We start from the raw sequence: 25,787 nt of genomic DNA, 5'->3' as shown, positions 1-25,787 counted from the left end.
AGACCTATTTGAAGAATCGCAAATATGAAATATATTTTGATTTGTTTAACACTTTTTTATGTGTTATGTCATAGTTTTGATGTCTTCACTATTATTCTACAATTTAGAAAATAGTAAAAATAAAGAAAAGCCCTTGAATGAGTTGTAAAACTTTTGACCGGTAGTGTACATTTGCAAAAATAAATTACAACCTGTTTTCACTTTAGTCATTATGGGGTGTTGTGTATAGATTGATGAGGAAAAAATATATATATATACATTTTTAGAACAACACTGTAACCTAAATTTTTTTTGAAAAAGTCAAGGGGTCTGAATACTTTCCGTATGCACCGTATGGCTACCAGCAGCATACCACCCTGCATTCCACTGCTGACTTGCCTCTGAAGCTAAGCAGGGTATGTCCTGATCGGTCCCAGATGCTGCTGGAAGTGGAGGGCCAGTAAGAGGCACTCTTTCCTCTGGTCTGTATTCCAATACCTCTGGGTAGTGATTGGGGATATCGCCCTGTGTAAGGTGCCGTCTTTTGGATGGGACTTTAATGTAGTATTTTAAACTTTAAACTGGTATTTTACATATTGTCGCCGGAGGGGATAGCTGCCATTTTACCGGCTCCAAACCAACTGTGCTATTCTATTTGTTTTCTCGCATTGTTTGTAACTTATTTTGTACATACAGTGGGGCAAAAAAGTATTTAGTCAGTCACCAATTGTGAAAGTTCTCCCACTTAAAAAGATGAGAGAGGCCTGTAATTGTCATCATAGGTACACTTCAACTATGGCAGACAAAATGAGAAAAAAAAAATCCAGAAAATCACATTTTCTTTTAATGAATTTATTTGCAAATTATGGTGGCAAAATAAGTATTTGGTCAATAACAAAAGTTTCTCAATACTTTGTTATATACCCTTTGTTGGCAATGACAGAGATCAAACATTTTCTGTAAGTCTTCACAAGGTTTTCACACACTGTTGCTGGTATTTTGGCCCATTCCTCCATGCAGATCTCCTCTAGAGCAGTGATGTTTTTGGGCTGTTGCTGGGCAACACGGACTTTCAACTCGCTCCAAAGATTTTCTATGGGGTTGAGATCTGGCGACTGGCTAGGCCACTCCAGGACCTCGAAATGCTTCTTACGAAGCCACTCCTTCGTTGCCCGGACGGTGTGTTTGGGATCATTGTCATGCTGAAAGACCCAGCCACATTTCATCTTCAATGCCCTTGCTGATGGAAGGAGGTTTTCACTCAAAATCTCACGATACATGGCCCCATTCATTCTTTCCTTTACACAGATCAGTCATCCTGGTCCCTTTGCAGAAAAAAAGCCCCAAAGCATGTTTCCACTCCCATGCTTCACAGTAGGTATGGTGTTCTTTGGATGCAACTCAGCATTCATTGTCCTCCAAACACGACGAGTTGAGTTTTTACCAAAAAGTTCTATTTAGGTTTCATCTGACCATATGACATTCTCCCAATCTTCTTCTGGATCATCCAAATGCTCTCTAGCAAACTTCAGACGGGCCTGGACATGTACTGGCTTAAGCAGGGGGACACGTCTGGCACTGCAGGATTTGAGTCCCTGGCGGGGTAGTGTGTTACTGATGGTAGGCTTTGTTACTTTGGTCCCAGCTCTCTGCAGGTCATTCACTAGATCCCCCCCCCCCACTCCATAGTGGAGTTTGGAGTGTGACTGTTTGAGGTTAGTATAAATCCCCTGGCACAGTCTCCGCAGCCGGACAACTTTCTCACGGTTTCTGGAAGGAAATGCTGTAGGAACGCTCAACCGGTGTCGCTCATTCAGCCGACAGAAACTTTCAACCGGTTTTCCCCATTAAGCAGCGAGTCGGAGTCAGAGGCCGAGTCTTCTCTGGTCTCTACTCCTCCCGTTACGGGGTCTGAGATGCCGAAGCTTCCCACCATTAGCTCTGACAAATTGAAAACTCTAGTCATTGGCGACTCCATTACCCGCAGTATTAGACTTAAAACGAATCATCCAGCAGTCATACACTGTTTACCAGGGGGCAGGGCTACCGACGTTAAGGCTAATCTGAAGATGGTGCTGGCTAAAGCTAAAACTTGCGAGTGTAGAGAGTATAGAGATATTGTTATCCACGTCGGCACCAACGATGTTAGGATGAAACAGTCAGAGATCACCAAGCGCAACATAGCTTCTGCGTGTAAATCAGCTAGAAAGATGTGCCGGCATCGAGTAATTGTCTCTGGCCCCCTCCCAGTTAGGGGGAGTGATGAGCTCTACAGCAGTCTCACAACACAATCGCTGGTTGAAAACTGTTTTCTGCCCCTCCCAAAAGATAGAATTTGTAGATAATTGGCCCTCTTTCTGGGACTCACCCACAAACAGGACCAAGCCTGACCTGCTGAGGAGTGAAGGACTCCATCCTAGCTGGAGGGGTGCTCTCATCTTATCTACCAACATAGACAGGGCTCTAACTCCTCTAGCTCCACAATGAAATAGGGTGCAGGCCAGGCAGCAGGCTATTAGCCAGCCTGCCAGCATAGTGGAGTCTGCCACTAGCACAGTCAGTGTAGTCAGCTCAGCTATCACCATTGAGACCGTGTCTGTGCCTCGACCTAGGTTGGGCAAAACTAAACATGGCGGTGTTCGCCTTAGCAATCTCACTAGGATAAAGACCACCTCCATTCCTGTCATTATTGAAAGAGATCATGATACCTCACATCTCAAAATAGGGCTACTTAATGTTAGATCCCTTACTTCAAAGGCAATTATAGTCAATGAACTAATCACTGATCATAATCTTGATGTGATTGGCCTGACTGAAACATGGCTTAAGCCTGATTAATTTACTGTGTTAAATGAGGCCTCACCTCCTGGCTACACTAGTGACCATATCCCCCGTGCATCCCGCAAAGGCGGAGGTGTTGCTAACATTTACGATAGCAAATTAAAATTTACAACAAAAAAAAAATGACGTTTTCGTCTTTTGAGCTTCTAGTCATGAAATCTATGCAGCCTACTCAATCACTTTTTATAGCTACTGTTTACAGGCCTCCTGGGCCATACACAGCGTTCCTCACTGAGTTCCCTGAATTCCTATCGGACCTTGTAGTCATAGCAGATAATATTCTGATCTTTGGTGACTTTAATATTCACATGGAAAAGTCCACAGACCCACTCCAAAAGGCTTTCGGAGCCATAATCGACTCAGTGGGTTTTGTCCAACATGTCTCTGGACCCACTCACTGTCACAGTCATACTCTGGACCTAGTTTTGTCCCATGGAATAAATGTTGTGGATCTTAATGTTTTTCCTCATAATACTGGACTATCGAACCACCATTTTATTACGTTTGCAATTGCAACACATAATCTGCTCAGACCCCAACCAAGGAACATCAAAAGTCATGCTATAAATTCACAGACAACACAAAGATTCCTTGATTTCCTTCCAGATTCCCTCTGTCTACCCAAGGACGCCAGAGGACAAAAATCAGTTAACCACCTAACTGAGGAACTCAATTTAACCTTGCGCAATACCCTAGATGCAGTTGCACCCCTAAAAACTAAAAACATTTCTCATAATGCTTCTCCACCTGCATTGCTTGCTGTTTGGGGTTTTAGGCTGGGTTTCTGTACAGCACTTTGAGATATCAGCTGATGTACGAAGGGCTATATAAATAAATTTGATTTGATTTGATTTGATAAGAAACTAGCTCCCTGGTACACAGAAAATACCCGAGCTCTAAAGCAAGCTTCCAGAAAATTGGAACGGAAATGGCGCCACACCAAACTGGAAGTCTTCCGACTAGCTTTGAAAGACAGTACCGTGCAGTACCGAAGAGCCCTTACTGCTGCTCGATCATCCTATTTTTCTAATTTAATTGAGGAAAATAAGAACAATCCAAAATTCCTTTTTGATACTGATACTGATACTAACTAAAAAGCAGCATTCCTCAAGAGAGGATGACTTTCACTTTAGCAGTGATAAATTCATGAACTTCTTTGAGGAAAAGATTATGATTATTAGAAAGCAAATTACGGACTCCTCTTTAAATCTGCATATTCCTTCAAAGCTCAGTTGTCCTGAGTCTGCACAACTCTGCCAGGACCTAGGATCAAGAGAGACGCTCAATGTTTTACTACTATATCTCTTGACACAATGATGAAAATAATCATGGCCTCTAAACCTTCAAGCTGCATACTGGACCCTATTCCAACTAAACTACTGAAAGAGCTGCTTCCTGTGCTTGGCCCTCCTATGTTGAACATAATATACGGCTCTCTATCCACCGGATGTGTACCAAACTCACTAAAAGTGGCAGTAATAAAGCCTCTCTTGAAAAAGCCAAACCTTGACCCAAAAATATAAAAAACTATCGGCCTATATCGAATCTTCCATTCCTCTCAAAAATTTTAGAAAAGGCTGTTGCGCAGCAACTCACTGCCTTCCTGAAGACAAACAATGTATACGAAATGCTTCAGTCTGGTTTTACACCCCATCATGGCACTTGTGAAGGTGGTAAATGACATTTTAATGGCATCGGACCGAGGCTCTGCATCTGTCCTCGTGCTCCTAGACCTTAGTGCTGCTTTTGATACCGTCGATCACCACATTCTTTTGGAGAGATTGGAAACCCAAATTGGTCTACACGGACAAGTTCTGGCCTGGTTTAGATCTTATCTGTCGGAAAGATATCAGTTTGTCTCTGTGAATGGTTTGTCCTCTGACAAATCAACTGTAAATTTCGGTGTTCCTCAAGGTTCCGTTTTAGGACCACTATTGTTTTCACTATTTTACCTCTTGGGGATGTTATTCGAAAACATAATGTTAACTTTCACTGCTATGCGGATGACACACAGCTGTACATTTCAATGAAACATGGTGAAGCCCCAAAATTGCCCTTGCTAGAAGCATGTGTTTCAGACATAAGGAAGTGGATGGCTGCAAACTTTCTACTTTTAAACTCGGACAAAACAGAGATGCTTGTTCTAGGTCCCAAGAAACAAAGAGATCTTCTGTTGAATCTGACAATTAATCTTAATGGTCGTCTCAAATAAAACTGTGAAGGACCTCGGCGTTACTCTGGACCCTGATCTCTCTTTTGAAGAACATATCAAGACCATTTCGAGGACAGCTTTTTTCCATCTACGTAACATTGCAAAAATCTGAAACTTTCTGTCCAAAAATGTGGCAGAAAAATTAATCCATGCTTTTGTCACTTCTAGGTTAGACTACTGCAATGCTCTACTTTCCGTCTACCCGGATAAAGCACTAAATAAACTTCAGTTAGTGCTAAATACGGCTGCTAGAATCCTGACTAGAACCAAAGAATTTGATCATATTACTCCAGTGCTAGCCTCCCTACACTGGCTTCCTGTCAAAGCAAGGGCTGATTTCAAGGTTTTACTGCTAACCTACAAAGCATTACATGGGCTTGCTCCTACCTATCTCTCTGATTTGGTCCTGCCGTACATACCTACACGTACGCTACGGTCACAAGACGCAGGCCTCCTAATTGTCCCTAGAATTTCTAAGCAAACAGCTGGAGGCAGGGCTTTCTCCTATAGAGCTCCATTTTTATGGAACGGTCTGCCTACCCATGTCAGAGACGCAAACTCGGTCTCAACCTTTAAGTCTTTACTGAAGACTCATCTCTTCATTGGGTCATATGATTGAGTGTAGTCTGGCCCAGGAGTGGGAAGGTGAACGGAAAGGCTCTGGAGCAACGAACCGCCCTTGCTCTCTCTGCCTGGCCGGTTCCCCTCTTTCCACTGGGATTCTCTGCCTCTAACCCTATTACAGGGGCTGAGTCACTGGCTTACTGGGTCTCTCTCATGCCGTCCCTGGAAGGGGTGCGTCACCTGAGTGGGAGCCCCCCCCTTGGGTTGTGCCATGGCGGAGAGATCTTTGTGGGCTATACTCAGCCTTGTCTCAGGATGGTAAGTTGGTGGTTGAAGATATCCCTCTAATGGTGTGGGGGCTGTGCCTTGGCAAAGTGGGTGGGGTTATATCCTTCCTGTTTGGCCCTGTCCGGGGTGTCCTCGGATGGGGCCACAGTGTCTCCTGACCCCTCCTGTCTCAGCCTCCAGTATTTATGCTGCAGTAGTTTATGTGTCGGGGGGCTAGGGTCAGTTTGTTATATCTGGAGTACTTCTCTTGTCGTATTCGGTGTCCTGTGTGAATCTAAGTGTGCGTTCTCTAATTCTCTCCTTCTCTCTTTCTTTCTCTCTCTCGGAGGACCTGAGCCCTAGGACCATGCCCCAGGACTACCTGACATGATGACTCCTTGCTGTCCCCAGTCCACCTGGCCGTGCTGCTGCTCCAGTTTCAACTGTTCTGCCTTATTATTATTCGACCATGCTGGTCATTTATGAACATTTGAACATCTTGGCCATGTTCTGTTATAATCTCCACCCGGCACAGCCAGAAGAGGACTGGCCACCCCACATAGCCTGGTTCCTCTCTAGGTTTCTTCCTAGGTTTTGGCCTTTCTAGGGAGTTTTTCCTAGCCACCGTGCTTCTACACCTGCATTGCTTGCTGTTTGGGATTTTAGGCTGGGTTTCTGTACAGCACTTTGAGATATCAGCTGATGTACGAAGGGCTATATAAATACATTTGATTTGATTTGAGGTTGTGGACAGGTGTCTTTTATACTGATAACAAGTTCAAACAGGTGCCATTAATACAGGTAACGAGTGGAGGACAGAGGAGCCTCTTAAAGAAGAAGTTACAGGTCTGTGAGAGCCAGAAATCTTGCTTGTTTGTAGGTGACCAAATACTTATGTTCCACCATCATTTGCAAATAAATTCATTAAAAATCCTACAATGTGATTTTCTGGATTTTTTTTAGTAGGTGAAGTGTACCTATGATGAAAATTACAGGCCTCTCTCATCTTTTTAAGTCGGAGAACTTGCACAATTGGTGGCTGACTAAATACTTTTTTTCCCCACTGTAGTGTTGCTGCTACCGTCTCTTTTGACCGAAAATACCTTCTGGATATCAGAACAGCGATTACTCACCTCAAACTGGCCTTAGATTTTTTTCGTTAATGCGAAGGATATACTGAAGGATATACTGTTTCCCCAAGACCAGGCCCAAATCCCCGTCATCCGCATGAAGAAAAGACAGAAATAAAGAGTCGGGGTGCCTTTTGAGAATTCGTCAGCGAGTGGGCAAACCACCTTTACCATCCCTTCCATTGGCCAACGTGCAATCACTGGAAAATAAACTGGATAATCTATGATCGAGACTATCCTACCAACGGGACATTAAAAACTGTAATGTATTATGTTTCACCAAGTCGTGGCTGAACGAAGACACAGAGAATATATAGCTGGCTGGGTTTTCCATGCATTGAGCAGCTACGTCTGGTAAGACAAGGGGTGGAGGTGTGTGTCTATTTGTAAATAACAGCTGGTGTGCAATGTCTAATATTAAAGAAGTCTCGGGGTATTACTCACTTGACTTAGAGTACCTCATGACAAGCCGTAGACCACACTATCTACCAAGAGAGTTTATCTATATTATTCGTTGCCGTCTATTTACCACCACAAGCCGATGCTGGTACTAAGACCGCACTCAGCGAGCTGTAGAAGGCCATAAGCAAACAAGAAAATGCTCATCCATAAGCGGCGCTCCTAGTGGCCGGGGACTTTAATGCAGGCAAACTTAAATCCGCTTTACCTCATTTCTACCAGCATTTCACGTGCAACCAGAGGAAAAATAAACTCTAGACCACTTTTACTCCACACACAGAGACGCATACACATCTCTCCCTCCATTTGGCAAATCTGACCATGAATCTGGAGGATAGAATTCTGCTTACAAGCTAAAACTAAAGCAGGAAGTACCAGTGACTCGCTCAATACGTAAGTGGTCAGATGAAGCGGATGCTACGCTATAGGCCTGTTTTGCTAGCACAGACTGTAATATGTTCTGGGATTCATCCAATGACATTGAGGAGTATACCATCTCAGTCACCGGCTTAATCAATAAGTGCATCGACAGCGTCGTCCCCACAGCGACCATATGTACATATCCCAACTAGAAGCCATGGATTACAGGCAACATCCGCACCAAGCTAAAGGCTAGAGCTGACGCTTTCAAGGAGCGGGACACTAATCTGGATGCTATGCCCTCAGACAAACCATCAAACAGGCAAAGTGTCAATACAGAACTAAGATTGAATCCTACAACACCGGCTCTGAAGCTCGTTGGATGTGGCAGGGCTTGAAAACTATTACAGACTACAAAGGGAAACCCAGCAGTGACCTGCCCAGTGACATGAGCCTACCAGACGAGCTAAATACCTTTAATGCTTGTTTCCAGGGAAGCAACACTGAAGCATGCATGAGAGCACCAGCTGTTCCGGTCGACTGTGTTATCATACTCCGTAGCCGATGTGATCAAGACCTTTAAACAGGTCAACATTCACAAGTACGCAGGGACAGCCAGATTACCAGGACATGCGCGGACCAACTGGCAAATGTCTTCACTGACATTTTCAACCTCTCTCTGACCGAGTCTGTAATACCGACATGTTTCAATCAAACCACCATAGTCCCTGGGCCCAAGAAAGCGAAGGTAACCTACCTAAATGACTACTGACCCGTAGCACTCATGTAAGTAGCCATGAAGTGCTTTGAAAGGCTGGTCATGGCTCACATCAACAAGATCATCCCAGAAACCCTAGACCCACTCCATTTCGTATACTGCCCAAACAGATCCACAGATGATGCAATCTCAATAGCACTCCACAATTCCCTTTCCCACCTGGACAAAAGGAACACCTATGTGAGAATGCTGTTCATTGACTACAGCTTAGCGTTCAACACCCTAGCGCCCACAAAGCTCATCACTAAGCTAAGGACCCTGGGACTAAACACCTCCCTCTGCAACTGGATCCTGGACTTCCTGACGGGCCCCCAGGGGATAAGGGTAGGCAACAACACATCTGCCAAGCTGATCCTCAACACTGTGGCCCCTCAGGGGTGCGTGCTTATTCTCCTCCTGTACTCCCTGTTCATCCACGACTGCGTGGCCAAGCACGACTCCAACACCATCATTAAGTTTGCTGACAACACAACAGTGGTAGACCTGATCACCGACAACGATGAGACAGCCTATAGGGAGGTGGTCAGAGAACTGGCACTGTCGGGCCAGGACAACAACCTCTCCTTCAACGTGAGCAAGACAAAGGAGCTGATCGTGGCGGCGCTAAAGATTGTAGTGCGTACGGCCCAGTACATCACTGGGACCAAGCTTCCTGACATCAAGGACCTATTTACTAGGCTGTGTCAGAGGAAGGCCCAAAAAATTGTCAAAGACTCCAGTCACCCAGGTCACAGACGGTTCTGTCTGCTACCACACGGCAAGTGGTACCGGAGTGCCAAGTCAAGGTCCAAAAGGCTTCTTAAAAGCTTCTATCCCCAAGCCATAAGACTGCTGAACAATTAAATAAATGGCCACCAGGACTATTTACATTGACCCCCCATCCCTTTGTTTTTACACTGCTGCCTGCTACTCTCTGTTTATTATCTATGCATAGTCACTTTACCACTACCAACATGTACAAATTACCTTGACTAACCTGTACCCCCACACACTGACTCGGTAACGGTACCCTCTGTATACAGCCCCGTTATTGTTATTTCAGTGTTACTTTTTAGAATTTTTTAAATAATGTTTAGTAAATATTTTAATCTCCATCTTAACTCATCTTACTCCCTTTCATCAATGTTTCAGTAGACCTGCTCCCTCTTATCAATGTTTCAGTAGACCTGCTCCCTCTTATCAATGTTTCAGTAGACCTGCTCCCTCTTATCAATGTTTCAGTAGACCTGCTCCCTCTTATCAATGTTTCAGTAGACCTGCTCCCTCTTATCAATGTTTCAGTAGACCTGCTCCCTCTTATCAATGTTTCAGAACTACTCCCTCTTATCAATGATACATATATTAAACATAAGAATGAGTGCGAGTTGTCGTCACAACCCGGCTCCTGGGAAGTGACAAAGAGCTCTGATAGGACCAGGGCACAAATAATAATAATCAACAATTTTGCTCTTTATTTAGCCATCTCACATATAAAACCTTATTTGTTCATCAAAAATTGTGAATAACTCGCCACAGGTTAATGACATGGTTGTGCTTGAATGGATGCACATAACTCTGTATAACTTTGTATTGGAGAGAGTCTCAGTCTTAAATCTTTTTCCACACACAGTCTGTGCCTGTATTTGGTTTTCATGCTAGGGAGGGCCGAGAATCCACTCCCACATAGCTACGTGGTTGCAAAGGGCATCAGTGTCTTAACTTCTTGGTGACAGGGGGCAGTATTTTCACGTCCAGATGAAATGCATGCCCAAATTCAACTGCCTGCTACTCACCCCCAGAAGATAAGATAAACTCTGAAGTTTCTAAAACTGTTTGAATCATGTCTGTGAGTATAACAGAACCTATTTAGCAGGTGAAACCCCGAGGTCAAACCATTCAGATAGTTTTTTTTGGGTCACTCTCTTTCCAATGGGTTTCATTGGGAATCCAGGGACCTTCTTGCAGTTCCTATCGCTTCCACTGGATGGCAACAGTCTTTAGAAATTGGTTGAGGTTATTCCTTTGTGTAATAAAGAAGTACGGCCATCTTGAACGAGGGTCACTTCATGTGTTACTGTTAGATGGAGGCGCGTGACCAGAAAGCTAGCTACAGTTTGTTTTCCTCCTGTATTGAACACAGATCATCCAGTCTTCAATTTTATCGATTATTTACGTTAAAAAATAACTAAAGTTGTATTACAAAAATAGTTTGAAATGTTTTGGCAAAGTTTACAGGTAACTTTTGAGATATTTTGTAGTCACGTGTTTTTCTGGATCAAACGCGCCAAATAAATTTATATATCGACGGAATTAATCCAACAAAAGTACCATTTGTGATGTTTATGGGACATATTCGAGTGCCAACAAAAGAAGCTCGTCAAAGGTAAGGCATAAATTATATATTTATTTCTGCGTTTTGTGTCGCGCCTGCAGGGTTAAAATATGGTTTCTCTCTTTGTTTACAGAGGTGCTATCCTCAGATAATAGCATCGTTTGCTTTCCCCGAAAAGCCTTTTTGAAATCTGACATGTTGGCTGGATTCACAACAAGTGTAGCTTTAATTTGCTATCTTGCATGTGTGATTTAATGAAAGTTTGATTTTTATAGTAATTTATTTGAATTTGGCGCTCTGCATTTTCCGCTAGCGTCCCACATATCCCAGCTATGTTAACAGCATTATTTGCCAAGGCAGGATACTCGGAGCGCAGCCCTATCCAGAAATCTGGCAGTGGCTTCTGATTAAACTCAATTTTCACAGAACAGCTTGTTGCAATTTCAATGAGGCTCTCTTGTTCAGATATCGGTAAGTGGACTGGAGGCAGGACATGAAAGGAATAACGAATCCAGTTGTTTGTGTCGTCCGTTTTGGGAAAGTACCTGCGTAATTGCACACCCAACTCAGTCAGGTGCTTCGCTATATCACATTTGACATTGTCCGTAAGCTTGAGTTTATTTGCACACAAAAAATGATACAATGATGGAAATATCTTTGTGTTGTCTTTGTTAATGCAGACAGAAAAGAGCTCAAACTTCTTAATCATAGCCTCAACTTTGTCACGCATATTGAATGTAGTTGCGGAGAGTCCCTGTAATCCTAGATTCAGATTATTCAGGCGAGAAAAAACATCACCCAGATAGGCCAGTCATGTGAGAAAGTCGTCATGCAAGTGTTCAGACAAGAGAAAATTATGGTCAGTAAAGAAAACTTAAAACTCGTCTCTCAATTTTTTTTAAACGTGTCAATACTTTGCCCCTTGAAAACCAGCGCTCTTCTATATGTTATAAAAGCGTTACATGGTTGCTGCCCTTATCATTGCATAATGCAGAAAATACACGAGAGTTCAGGGGCCTTGCTTTAATAAAAGTTAACCATTTTCACTGTAGTGTCCAAAACGTCTTTCAAGCTGGCAGGTATTCCCTTGGCAGCAAGAGCCTCTCGGTGGATGCTGCAGTGTGCCCAAGTGGCGTCGGGAGCAACAGCTTGCACGCGTGTTACCACTCCACTATATCTCCCTGTCATGTCTTTTGTGCCATCAGTACAGATACCAACACAACCCTAACCCTAACCCTAACCCAACATCTTGACCACAAGTCCATTTGATGTCACAAAGCTGTCCAATACTTTAAAAATATCGATCACGACACGCAGGTTAAAATATCAAAACAAACTCTGAACCAATTACATTTATTTGGGGACAGGTCGAAAAGCATTAAACCTTTATGGCAATTTAGCTAGCTAGCTTGCACTTGCTATCTAATTTGTTCTATTTAGCTAGCTTGCTGTTGCTAGCTAATTTGTCCTGGGACATAAACATTGAGTTGTTATTTTACCTGAAATGCACAAGGTCCTCTACTCCGACAATTAAGCCACACATAAAACAGTCAACCAAATCATTTCTAGTCATCTCTCCTCCTTCTAGGCTTTTTCTTCTCTTGACTTTATATTGTGATTGGCAACTTTCATAAATTAGGTGCATTACCGCCACTGACCTCATTCGTCTTTCAGTCACCCACGCGGGTATAACCAATGAGGAGATGGCACGTGGGTACCTGCTTCTATAAACCAATGAGGTGATGGGAGAGGCAGGACTTGCAGCGTGATCTGCGTCAGAAATAGAACTTGCTTTTATTTTAGCCCTTGGCAACGCAGACCCTCGTTGGCTCGCTACATTTATTTATACTACATTTATTTTGCAACACTCGCGCACGCGACGAGAGCGGTGTAGTCAATGTCCGCACAAGAGTGAAGGTTTCCCGCAAGAGAGTAATGGTTAATGTGATTGGATGTTAATTATTTGACTAACTGTATTTGACATTGTGTTGTTATTTCGCTGAACACTAGATGGTTTAATTAGATTTTTGGCAGTGAAACGAGGCTACTCTGGCGAGAAAGAAAAAAAACTCACCCAAAATGTATATCCCCATTGGAAAATATAAATGTACTGTTTGAAAAATGATATTTTTATGTGAATCACATTTTTATTTGGCGTACCCCCGACAGCATTGCCTGGGATTAACTGCTCTATGGGAATTCGCTAGTACTTTGTTAGCAAAAAAATACAAAATAAATAACAGCCCTTGTGTACACTGCAGGTAATACCGTATACCCTCGGGTGGTACAGAAACGCTATGGAAATCTGGACACCGCCCAGCTCTAATTCATTATGAAGTAATACGTGTGTATGTACGGCACAACAAATTAAGCCCAAATAAATCCTGATCCGAAGATACTTTTCTGACAGTGATAAGGATGGCAACCTGTTGGGGGATGGCTTGCTTCCCAAATACCATCCTATTCCCTATATAGTGCACTACGTTTGACCAAAGCCAAAAGTAATGCACTATAGTCAGTTGAAGTCGGAAGTTTACATACACCTTAGTCATATACATTTAAACTCAGTTTTTCACAATTCCTGACATTTAATCCTAGTAAAAATTCCCTGTCTTTAGGTCAGTTAGGATCACCACTTTATTTTATGTTTGTGAAATATCAGAATAATAGTAGAGAATTATTTTTTTCAGCTATTATCACATTCCCAGTGGGTCAGAAGTTTACATACACTCAATTAGTATTTGGTAGCATTGCCTTTAAATTGTTTAACTTGGGTCAAACGTTCTGGGTAGCCTTCCACAAGCTTCCTACAACCAGCAGAGCTGGTGTAACTGAGTCAGGTTTGTAGGCCTCCTTGCTCGCAGACGCTTTTGCAGTTCAGCCCACACATTTTCTACAAACTTGAGGTCAGGGCTTTGTGATGGCCACTCAAATACCTCCAATACCCTGACTAAGCCATTTTGACACAACTTTGGAAGTATGCTTGGGGTCATTGTCCATTTGGAAGACCCATTTGCGACCAAGCTTTAACTTCCTGACTGATGTCTTGAGATGTTGCTTCAATATATCCACATAATATTCCTCCTCATGATGCCATCTATTTTGCACCAGTCCCTCCTGCAGCAAAGCATCCCCACAACATGATGCTGAGGCTTGCAATCCTCCTCATTATTCCCAATTTTCCTACAAACATTATTTCTACAAACATTCCTACAAACATAATGATGGTCATTATGGCCAAACAGTTCTATTTTTGTTTCATCAGACCAGAGGACATTTGGCTTTTTTATGGTGGTTTTGGAGCAGTCGCTTCTTCCTTGCTGAGCGGCCTTTCAGGTTATGTCGATATAGGACTTGTTTTACTGTGGATATAGCTACTTTTGTACCTGTTTCCTCTAGCATCTTCATAAGGTCCTTTGTGGTTGTTCTGGGATTGTTTTGCACTTTTCACACCAAAGTACGTTCATCTCTAGGAGACAGAACGTGTCTCCTTCCTGAGCGGTATGATAGCCACGTCGTCCCTTGGTGTTTATACTTGCGTACTATTGATTGTACAGATGAACGAGGTATCTTCAGGCGTTTGGAAATTGCTCCCAAGGATGAACCAGACTTGTGGAGGTCTACAATTTTTTGGAGGTCTTGTCTGATTTCTTTTGATTTTCCCATGATGTCAAGCAAAGAGGCACTGAGTTTGAAGGTAGGCCTTGAAATACATCCACAGGTACACCAATTGACTCAAATGATGTCAATTAGCCAATCAAAAGCTTCTAAAGCCATTACATTTTCTGCAATTTTCCAAGCAGTTTAAAGGCACAGTCAACTTAGTGTATGTAAACTTCTGACCCACTGGAATTGTGATACAGTGAATTATAAATGAAATAATCTGTCTGTAAACAATTGTTGGAAAAATGACTTGTGTCATGCAAAGTAGATGTCCTAACCGACTTGCCAAAACTATAGTTTGTTAACAAGAAATTTGTGGAGTGATTGAAAAATGTGTTTTAATGACTCCAACCTAAGTGTATGTAAACTTCCAACTTCAACTGTAGAGAACAACGTGCTTGAGCTCTATCACTACTCACCTCTTGTAAACAACCTTGAGGTCTCTCCACTCCAGAAATGAACACATCTTTGGTTTCCTAGCCAGAACCGTCTGGACCAGCTCTCTGGTAATCTTCTTCTTCTCCTTATCAGACAGAGGAACATACCACTTCTGGAGACGCAGCTTCCCCTGCCTACTGAACAGCAGCATGAACTGCATCTGGAAGAGAGGAGAGAAGGAGGGATATTAGTGGAGACAGGGAGGAAAAAGGAGGGATATTAGTGGAGACAGGGAGGAAAAAGGAGGGATATTAGTGGAGACAGGGAGGAAAAAGGAGGGATATTAGTGGAGACAGGGAGGAGAGGAGAGAAGGAGGGATATTAGTGGAGACAGGGAGGAGAGGAGAGATATTAGTGGAGACAGGGAGGAGAAAGGAGGGATATTAGTGGAGACAGGGAGGAGAAAGGAGGGATATTAGTGGAGACAGGGAGGAGAAAGGAGGGATATTAGTGGAGACAGGGAGGAGAAAGGAGGGATATTAGTGGAGACAGGGAGGAAAAAGGAGGGATATTAGTGGAGACAGGGAGGAGAAAGGAGGGATATTAGTGGAGACAGGGAGGAGAGGAGAGAAGGAGGGATATTAGTGGAGACAGGGAGGAGAAAGGAGGGATATTAGTGGAGACAGGGAGGAGAAAGGAGGGATATTAGTGGAGACAGGGAGGAGAAAGGAGGGATATTAGTGGAGACAGGGAGGAGAAAGGAGGGATATTAGTGGAGACAGGGAGGAGAAAGGAGGGATATTAGTGGAGACAGGGAGGAGAAAGGAGGGATATTAGTGGAGACAGGGAGGAGAAAGGAGGGATATTAGTGGAGACAGGGAGGAGAAAGAAGGGATAATAGTGGAGACAGGGAGGAGAAAGAAGGGATATTAGTGGAGACAGGGAGGAGAAAGAAGGGATATTAGTGGAGACAGGGAGGAGAAAGAAGGGATATTAGTGGAGACAGAGAGGAGAGAAGGAGGGATATTAGTGGAGACAGGGAGGAGAAAGGAGGGATATTAGTGGAGACAGGGAGGAGAGGAGAGAAGGAGGGATATTAGTGGAGACAGGGAGGAGAGGAGAGAAGGAGGGATATTAGTGGAGACAGGGAGGAGAGGAGAGAAGGAGGGATATTAGTGGAGACAGGGAGGAGAGGAGAGAAGGAGGGATATTAGTGGAGACAGGGAGGAGAGGAGAGAAGGAGGGATATTAGTGGAGACAGGGAGGAGAGGAGAGAAGGAGGGATATTAGTGGAGACAGGGAGGAGAGGAGAGAAGGAGGGATATTAGTGGAGACAGGGAGGAGAGGAGAGAAGGAGGGATATTAGTGGAGACAGGGAGGAGAGGAGAGAAGGAGGGATATTAGTGGAGACAGGGAGGAGAGGAGAGAAGGAGGGATATTAGGAGACAGGGAGGAGAGGAGAGAAGGAGGGATATTAGTGGAGACAGGGGGGAGAGGAGAGAAGGAGGGATATTAGTGGAGACAGGGAGGAGAGGAGAGAATCTGCCCCTAAACCCTAACCAAATAATTGTTATATTTATTCTCACCCCTCTAGAACCAAAACGTACACATTGGGGTTCACGATCTGTTTGACTAAATATATCCAAAAATCCTATCTACAAATCAGGTCACGCTACCGAACCTGCTATAACATACTGTAGGTCTGTATGCTGCCTTTTCGTTGCAACAGCCTAAATGCCAATCACCAAGCTACCCTGCTACAACATATTGAAGGTCTGTCTGTAGGTTCTGCTCGTGAAGGTTCTGCTCGTGATATTAAATTGCAGGCGCAGATGCTACGATTTCAAAACGATTTGGAGCACAGTTGAAAAGTTGACGCTCTGACAATACAATGAACTAATAATTAGAAAAATAAAAGCAGTCAATGTGTGAGATAAGAGGTGCCGTGAGTGTGAGAAGAGACTCAATTTCAAGTATCATTGCAAACGGGTCTGAATAGTTATGTAAATAAGGTATCTGGTTTTTATTTTTTATTACATTTTCCCCCCCCCCCAAAAATGGGGGTATTCTGTGTAGATTGATGAGTAAAACATTTTTTTAAGTCAATATTTGAATAAGGCTGTAAATGTAACAAAATGTGGAAAAAGTCAAGGGGTCTGAATACTTTCCAAAGGCACTCTAAATTATGAAATCTGCCAGGGAGATATGTATGCTGTAGCTAAGAACATAAGTGTATGTTGTGTGGCAAGCTGTTAGTAGCTCATCTGCTAATAATTTGGTCTCCCCATCATAATTTAGCCTACGGTTCTGAATTGGTGGTGCACGTGTAACCTAAAGACAGTTTTAGAGAAATGTCCTCATTGAATATTGCAAGAGCTTTCAATGTCTGCATATATATTTTTTTTTTATTAAAAGTTAAATCACCTATATTTAACCAGGTAGGCTAGTTGAGAACAAATTCTCATTTACAACTGCGACCTGGCCAAAAAAGAGCAAAGCAGTGTGACAAACAACAGAGTTACACATGGAATAAACAAACATACAGTCAATAACACAATAGAGAAAAAGTCTATATACTGTGTGTGCAAATGAGGTAAGATAAGGGAGGTAAGGCAATAAATAGGCCATAGTGGCAAAATAATTACAATTTAGCAATTAAACACTGGAGTGATATGTGCAGAAGATGAATGTGCTAGTAGAGATACTGGGGTGCAAAGGAGCAACAAAAAAAACTGTATGGGGATGAGGTAGTTGGATATTTACAGGTGCAGTGATCTGTGAGATGCTCTGACAGCTGGTGCTTAAAGTTAGTGAGGGAGATATGAGTCTCCAGCTTCAGTGATTTTTGCAATTCGTTACAGTCATTGGCAGCAGAGAACTGGAAGGCGGCCAAAGGGGGAATTGGATTTGGGGGTGACCAGTGAGATATACCTGCTGGAGTGCGTGCCACGGGTGGGTGCTGCTATGGTGACCAGTGAGCTAAGATAAGGCAGGACTTTGCTAGGTAAAGACTTATAGATGACCTGGAGCCAGTGGGTTGGGCAACGAATATGAAGCAAGGGCCAGCCAATGAGAGCATACAGGTCGCAGTGGTGGGTAGTATATGGGGCTTTGGTGACAAAACGGATGGCACTGTGATAGACTGCATCCAATTTGCTGAGTAGAGTGTTGGAGGCTATTTTGTAAATGACATCGCCGAAGTCAAGGATTGGTAGGATAGTCAGTTTTACCCAGGGTATGTTTGGCAGCATGAGTGAAGAGGATGCTTTGTTGTAAAATAGGAAGCCGATTGGAGATTTAATTTTGGATTGGAGATGCTTAATGTGAGTCTGGAAGGAGAGTTTACAGTCTAATCAGACACCTAGGTATTTGTAATTGTCCACATATTCTAAGTCCGAACCGTCCAGAGTAGTGATGCTGGACGGGCGGGCAGGTGCGGGCAGCAATTGGTTGAAGAGCATGCATTTAGTTTTACTTGCATTTAAAAGCAGTTGGGAGGCCACGGAAGGAGAGTTGTATGGCATTGAAGCTTGTCAGGAGGTTAGTTAACACAGTGTCCAAAGAAGGGCCAGAAGTATACCGAATGGTGTCGTCTGCGTAGAGGTGGATCAGAGAATCACCAGCAGCAAGAGCGACATCATTAATGTATACAGAGAAGCGAGTCGGTCCGAGATTTTAACCCTGTGTCACCCCCATAGAGACTGCCAGAGGTCCGGACAACAGACCCTCCTATTTGACACACTGAACTCTGTCTGAGAAGTAGTTGGTGAACCAGCGAGGCAGTCATTTAAGAAACCAAAGCTGTTGAGTCTACCGATAAGAATGTGGTGATTGACAGAGTCGAAAGCCTTGGCCAGGTTGATGAATACGGCTGCACAGTATTTAAGTAAGCAAGCAAAACAATGATATGCCGCCATTACTTATCATATGGTTCTGACTTGTGCAGGGAGAATACTGTTAGAACGCCCCATGTTCTGAATTCTGTCTCTACATTTCAGAAAGTGCTGAACAAATAGTTATAGCGACTACTTGCTCATGAATGTCTTAATAAAATCGAAATTACGGCTTGCCTCGTATCCACTCGTTTCCTTATGCCATAGTTTGTACATCTCAATTGTGATATTGCTTATTTAGGTCTCATTCGTATCTTATTCATAATTTTAAGCAATGGAATGATTTCATTGTTTCGCTTACTTTCTTCACGTGGAGGGGATACTATATAATGTTGTTGGATCTGTAATCATGTTTGCCAGTGACAGTCTCTTCCCATTCAAATATTTTTAACAAAAAGTTCAGTAGGCTACTGTAATAGACCCATGTAATTACAGTTGATATTGCAAGGGTTGTTTTGCGCAATGCGCTGTCTGTGAGTCGGTATATCATCTATAAAAGTGGATCCTTTTTAGACCAGATAGGCCTAATAAAATAATACATATTTTGTAGTGGCTTTGTGGCATGCATTTTTTTTTTATGGTTGAGTTTGCACCACCAATATTGACATGTTAAAATCGTCACTGCACGTTTGAAACCCTCGCTTAAGTTTCGAGTCACAAGCATAAATTAGCATAAATAATTGAATGAGCTCGCTGGGGACAGATTGAAATCCGTCCGTCCCAACTCCAAGCGTGACCGTATAGTCTCTCCCCCACCGGCCACTACCTGGTTTCCACTAGCTTCCATAGCCACAAAGTCCAAATTGGCTACAGAAATGTGCTTTTTGGTCTTAATTTAAGGTTAGCAGTGTGGTTACTGTTAGGTTCAAATCCAATTTTAAGAGGATAAATTGTATAAATGGGCGGGGTTTATGACTTTGGTTAAGGAGGTGCATTTGTGCTGCCTTGGCCAACATAACGGAGTAACGTTATATTTGGACTTTATGTCAGCGGTAGAAACAGGCGGAGAGTTCTAAATATGTATATTAAAAGTCAAACAATATCATGCCGGAGACGACTTACCTTTCACTGTTAGTTCAATTCTTCAAGGGGTAATGATGCACTCTCACTCAATGCACAGTCTGTTAGTTTGGTATTCACAGTGAATGAATACCCGTCTACTGCTCCTGTTGTCAACCCCAAGCAGTTGTCAAACGATAACTACATTTACCATTGGACTCTGGGCGCTTTTACGATTTTTCATTGGTCAATAAAATCGGTTATTCCCGCCTACTCTGGGTCATGCTTTACATCATGGCCGTGTTTGGCTGTCTAGGTTCAAAATATCTTCAGCCAAGGCTGTTATGTTCGTCAATCACTATATCGCCCCCAATGTCATCCTCGAATGTTGTCTGAAGATTAAAATCTGAGATATATCGATAAAGCTATACATAATTCCTAATCAATAAAATGAAAGTATAGTAGCCTAAAAATGTCTGTCTGTCAACAGTTTGTTTCAGATGCAATGTGAAATTACAAAAAGTATAACATTTCAAAGTGGTCAAGGCATTTTCAGTGCAGCAGCGCTGCCTTGTGACCGACCATCATAACACACCTGCAGCAGTATTTCCACTAGATAGCACAGCCACAAAGTCAATATTGGCTATATCGTTAAAAAGTTATGAAAACAAACATTTGATTTTTGGTACAAATTTAAGGTTAGGGTTAGGAATTAGTTTCGCAGTGTGGTTAAGGTTGTTTAAAATCACTTTCGAAGAAGAGATACTGTAGAAATAGGGAGGGGTTTCTGACTTTGTGGCGGTGGTAACTAGTGACAACCCTGCAGATCGGTAAATCATGCAAGAAATGACGAGACGCTGCTCCTTAAACCACCATATTTATTTGGGAATGGAAAGCTAGGCAATGATGCAGTTGATGCAATTTAAAATGTAGAATTCTTGACAGATTTGCCTTGGATTCAGCAGGCTACTGCCATTACACATCTGGCTAAAGATAACTTTGACACCTTCTGGAAACAGAAGATGCTACAGGAATGAGGAGTCCATCCATATCATATTGGTGCCTGGACCGATTCCACGCATTTCAAGGTCGCATTGAGACAATGTTTTATCAATGACCTAAACCCTGCTCAGATAATCCCTACCATTGTGTCGCTGAGTTGTCGTAGTACTGCTACAAATGTGCATTGTCCCAGGGGCTATTGTCAGCAGTAATAATCTGCCTATGAACCAGAGTTATACTTTTAGCACTGAGGCTGTGTGCCCTAATAGGAAGTCCACTGTGTGCAGCTCATCCTGCGCTATCAGCTCAAACATTAATATCACTGTCATGTCTACATCTGATAAGTGTCCCAGTAAAGCAATAAAAACAATCAATCATCCTAGAAAAGCCCCAAAAAATGGCCTACGTTAATGTAGCCTAAGAAACAAGGTTAATGAAATCGATAACTTGCTAGTAACAGATAACATTCATATTGTAGCGACCCGCACAGACAGCTGTGTGTTATGTGTTAGGCTAGTAGGTGGTTGTGTTGTGCTTACCAGTACCCAGTGTTCGCGGGGTCCAACATGCCAATCAACCTGCTATCTGCCAATCACGGGAATGCCTGGAATGTTCTGATGCCGGGCATCCTGGCGGTTGGCGGAGTGGCGTGGAGGGGGGTTGGGCAGGGGGATGGAGCATTGGAAGTTAAGACCAGGTTTAGCCTTTGTTCTCTCTCTTACGTCTGGCCTTCACAAGAGAAGGTAACGGTTAGCTGCACCATCAAGAGCACCCTGACCGGTTGGATCACCGCCTGGTATGGCAATTGCTCGGCATCCGACTGTAAGGCGCTACAGAGGGTAGTGCCTATGGCTTAGTACATCACTTGGGCCAAGCTTCCTGCCATCCAGGACCTATAGTACCAGTAAAAGTTTGGACACACCTACTCATTCAAGGGTTTTTCTTAATGTTTTCTACATTGTAGAATAATAGTGAAGACATCAAAACTATGAAATAACACAAGTAGTAACACATATGGAATCATGTAGTAACCAAAAAAGTGTTAAACAAATCAAAATATATTTTAGAATCTTCAAAATAGCCACCCTTTGCCTTTATGACAGCTTTGCACACTCTTGGCATTCTCTCAACCAGCTTTTTATTTTATTTATTTATTTCACCTTTATTTAACCAGGTAGGCTAGTTGAGAACAAGTTCTCATTTGCAACTGCGACCTGGCCAAGATAAAGCATAGCAGTGTGAACAGACAACACAGAGTTACACATGGAGTAAACAATTAACAAGTCAATAACACAGTAGAAAAAAAAGGGGGAGTCTATACACATTGTGTGCAAAAGGCATGAGGAGGTAGGCGAATAATTAGAATTTTGCAGATTAACACTGGAGTGATAAATGATCAGATGGTCATGTACAGGTAGAGATATTGGTGTGCAAAAGAGCAGAAAAGTAAATAAATAAAAACAGTATGGGGATGAGGTAGGTAAAAATGGGTGGGCTATTTACCGATAGACTATGTACAGCTGCAGCGATCGGTTAGCTGCTCAGATAGCAGATGTTTGAAGTTGGTGAGGGAGATAAAAGTCTCCAACTTCAGCGATTTTTGCAATTCGTTCCAGTCACAGGCAGCAGAGAATTGGAACGAAAGGCGGCCAAATGAGGTGTTGGCTTTAGGGATGATCAGTGAGATACACCTGCTGGAGCGCGTGCTACGGATGGGTGTTGCCATCGTGACCAGTGAACTGAGATAAGGCGGAGCTTTACCTAGCATGGACTTGTAGATGATCTGGAGCCAGTGGGTCTGGCGACGAATATGTGGCGAGAGCCAGCCGACTAGAGCATACAGGTCGCAGTGGTGGGTGGTATAAGGTGCTTTAGTAACAAAACGGATGGCACTGTGATAAACTGCATCCAGTTTGCTGAGTAGAGTGTTGGAAGCAATTTTGTAGATGACATCGCCGAAGTCAAGGATCGGTAGGATAGTCAGTTTTACTAGGGTAAGTTTGGCGGCGTGAGTGAAGGAGGCTTTGTTGCGGAATAGAAAGCCGACTCTTGATTTGATTTTCGATTGGAGATGTTTGATATGAGTCTGGAAGGAGAGTTTACAGTCTAGCCAGACACCTAGGTACTTATAGATGTCCACATATTCAAGGTCGGAACCATCCAGGGTGGTGATGCTGGTCAGGCGTGCGGGTGCAGGCAGCGAACGGTTGAAAAGCATGCATTTGGTTTTACTAGCGTTTAAGAGCAGTTGGAGGCCACGGAAGGAGTGTTGTATGGCATTGAAGCTCGTTTGGAGGTTAGATAGCACAGTGTCCAAGGATGGGCCGGAAGTATATAGAATGGTGTCGTCTGCGTAGAGGTGGATCAGGGAATCGCCCGCAGCAAGAGCAACATCATTGATATATACAGAGAAAAGAGTCGGCCCGAGGATTGAACCCTGTGGCACCCCCATAGAGACTGCTAGAGGACCGGACAGCATGCCCTCCGATTTGACACACTGAACTCTGTCTGTAAAGTAATTGGTGAACAAGGCAAAACCGAGGTTACTGAGTCTGCCGATAAGAATATGGTGATTGACAGAGTCGAAAGCCTTGGCAAGGTCGATGAAGACGGCTGCACAGTACTGTCTTTTATCGATGGCGGTTATGATATCGTTTAGTACTTTGAGCGTGGCTGAGGTGCACCAATGACCAGCTCGGTAACCAGATTGCACAGCGGAGAAGGTACGGTGGGATTCGAGATGGTCAGTGACCTGTTTGTTGACTTGGCTTTCGAAGACCTTAGATAGGCAGGGCAGGATGGATATAGGTCTGTAACAGTTTGGGTCCAGGGTGTCTCCCCCTTTGAAGAGGGGGATGACTGCGGCAGCTTTCCAATCCTTGGGGATCTCAGACGATATGAAAGAGAGGTTGAACAGGCTGGTAATAGGGGTTGCGACAATGGCGGCGGATAGTTTCAGAAATAGAGGGTCCAGATTGTCAAGCCCAGCTGATTTGTACGGGTCCAGGTTTTGCAGCTCTTTCAGAACATCTGCTATCTGGATTTGGGTAAAGGAGAACCTGGAGAGGCTTGGGCGAGTAGCTGCAGGGGGGGCGAAGCTATTGGCCGAGGTTGGAGTAGCCAAGCGGAAGGCATGGCCACCCGTTGAGAAATGCTTGTTGAAGTTTTCGATAATCATGGATTTATCGGTGGTGACCGTGTTACCTAGCCTCAGAGCAGTGGGCAGCTGGGAGGAGGTGCTCTTGTTCTCCATGGACTTCGCGGTATCCCAGAACTTTTTGGAGTTGGAGCTACAGGATGCAAACTTCTGCCTGAAGAAGCTGGCCTTAGCTTTCCTGACTGACTGCGTGTATTGGTTCCTGACTTCCCTGAACAGTTGCATATCGCGGGGACTATTCGATGCTATTGCAGTCCGCCACAGGATGTTTTTGTGCTGGTCGAGGGCAGTCAGGTGTGAAGTGAACCAAGGGCTATATCTGTTCTTAGTTCTGCATTTTTTGAACGGAGCATGCTTATCTAAAATGGTGAGGAAGTTACTTTTAAAGAATGACCAGGCATCCTCAACTGACGGGATGAGGTCAATGTCCTTCCAGGATACCCGGGCCAGGTTGATTAGAAAGGCCTGCTCACAGAAGTGTTTAGGGAGCGTTTGACAGTGATGAGGGGTGGTCGTTTGACTGCGGCTCCGTAGCGGATACAGGCAATGAGGCAGTGATCGCTGAGATCCTGGTTGAAGACAGCGGAGGTGTATTTGGAGGGCCAGTTGGTCAGGATGACGTCTATGAGGGTGCCCTTGTTTACAGATTTAGGGTTGTACCTGGTGGGTTCCTTGATGATTTGTGTGAGATTGAGGGCATCTAGCTTAGATTGTAGGACTGCCGGGGTGTTAAGCATATCCCAGTTTAGGTCACCTAACAGAACAAACTCTGAAGCTAGATGGGGGGCGATCAATTCACAAATGGTGTCCAGGGCACAGCTTCATGAAGTAGTCACCTGGAATGGATTTCAATTAACAGGTGTGCCTTGTTTAAGCCAATCAGTTGTGTTGTGACAAGGTATGATGGGTATACAGGAGATAGCCCTATTTGGTAAAACACCAAGTCCATATTATGGCAAGAACAGCTCCAATAAGCAAAGAGAAACAACAGTCCATCATTACTTTAAGACATGAAGGTCAGTTACTTCGGAACAAGTTTCTTCAAGTGCAGTCGCAAAAACCAATCAAGCGCTATGATGAAACTGGCTCTCATCTGGACCGTCACAGGAAACAAATTATCAACTGCCTTTCAGCATGCTTATAGGGGAGGGCACTTAACATGCATGGTACTTCCACAAATGATTGATGATTGGCTGAAAGATATTCATAATAAAAATTGTTGGACATGTTTTGCTAGATTTCAGTGCAGCTTTTGACATTAGCTATCATAATCTGCTGTTGGAAAAACTAATGTGTTATGGCTTTACATCCCGGCTATATTGTGGATGGAGACTTACCTGTCCAGGAGAGCAGAGGGTGTTCTTTAATGGAAGCCTCTCCAGCATTAATCCAGGTAGAGTCAGGCATTCTCCAGGGCTTACTTTTTTCAATCTTTACTAAGGACTTGCCACTGAGTAAAGCCTGTGTCTATGTATGCTGATGACTCAACACTGTACACATTTTTATTTTTATTTTATTTAGCCTTTATTTAACCAGGTAGGCCAGTTGAGAACAAGTTCTCATTTACAACTGCGACCTGGCCAAGATAAAGCAAAGCAGTGCGACACAAACAACAACACAGAGTTACACATGGAATAAACAAATGTACAGTCAATAATACAATAGAAAAGTCTATATAGTCTGTGCAAATGAGGTAAGATTAGGGAGGTAAGGCAATAAATAGGCCGTAGTGGCGAGGTAATTACAATTTAGAAATTAAACACTGGAGTGATAGATGTGCAAGTAGAGATACTG

At 43.5% G+C, this 25,787-nt stretch overlaps 1 protein-coding gene across 1 annotated transcript in view; it reads right to left on the bottom strand.

Moving 5' to 3' along the window:
- The window catches only part of LOC109880613 (AP-1 complex subunit sigma-2-like), a 43,411-nt gene extending 23,400 nt beyond the window's left edge, over positions 1–20,011 (bottom strand). Inside the window, exons 1-2 of the mRNA XM_031817030.1 lie at positions 19,898–20,011; positions 14,984–15,162 (exon numbers count right to left, since the gene is read on the bottom strand). Of these exons, the coding sequence (XP_031672890.1) occupies positions 14,984–15,162 (179 nt within the window). The 5' untranslated portion in view covers positions 19,898–20,011. The remainder of the gene's footprint in view (positions 1–14,983; positions 15,163–19,897) is intronic.
- Between the last annotated feature and the right edge of the window lie 5,776 nt (positions 20,012–25,787).

Source organism: Oncorhynchus kisutch, unplaced genomic scaffold (assembly GCF_002021735.2).
Source record: "Oncorhynchus kisutch isolate 150728-3 unplaced genomic scaffold, Okis_V2 scaffold916, whole genome shotgun sequence".
Classification (NCBI taxonomy): Eukaryota; Metazoa; Chordata; class Actinopteri; order Salmoniformes; family Salmonidae; genus Oncorhynchus; species Oncorhynchus kisutch.
The sequence above is the reverse complement of the archived record's forward strand: the minus strand, read 5'-3'. Positions and strand labels throughout refer to the sequence as shown.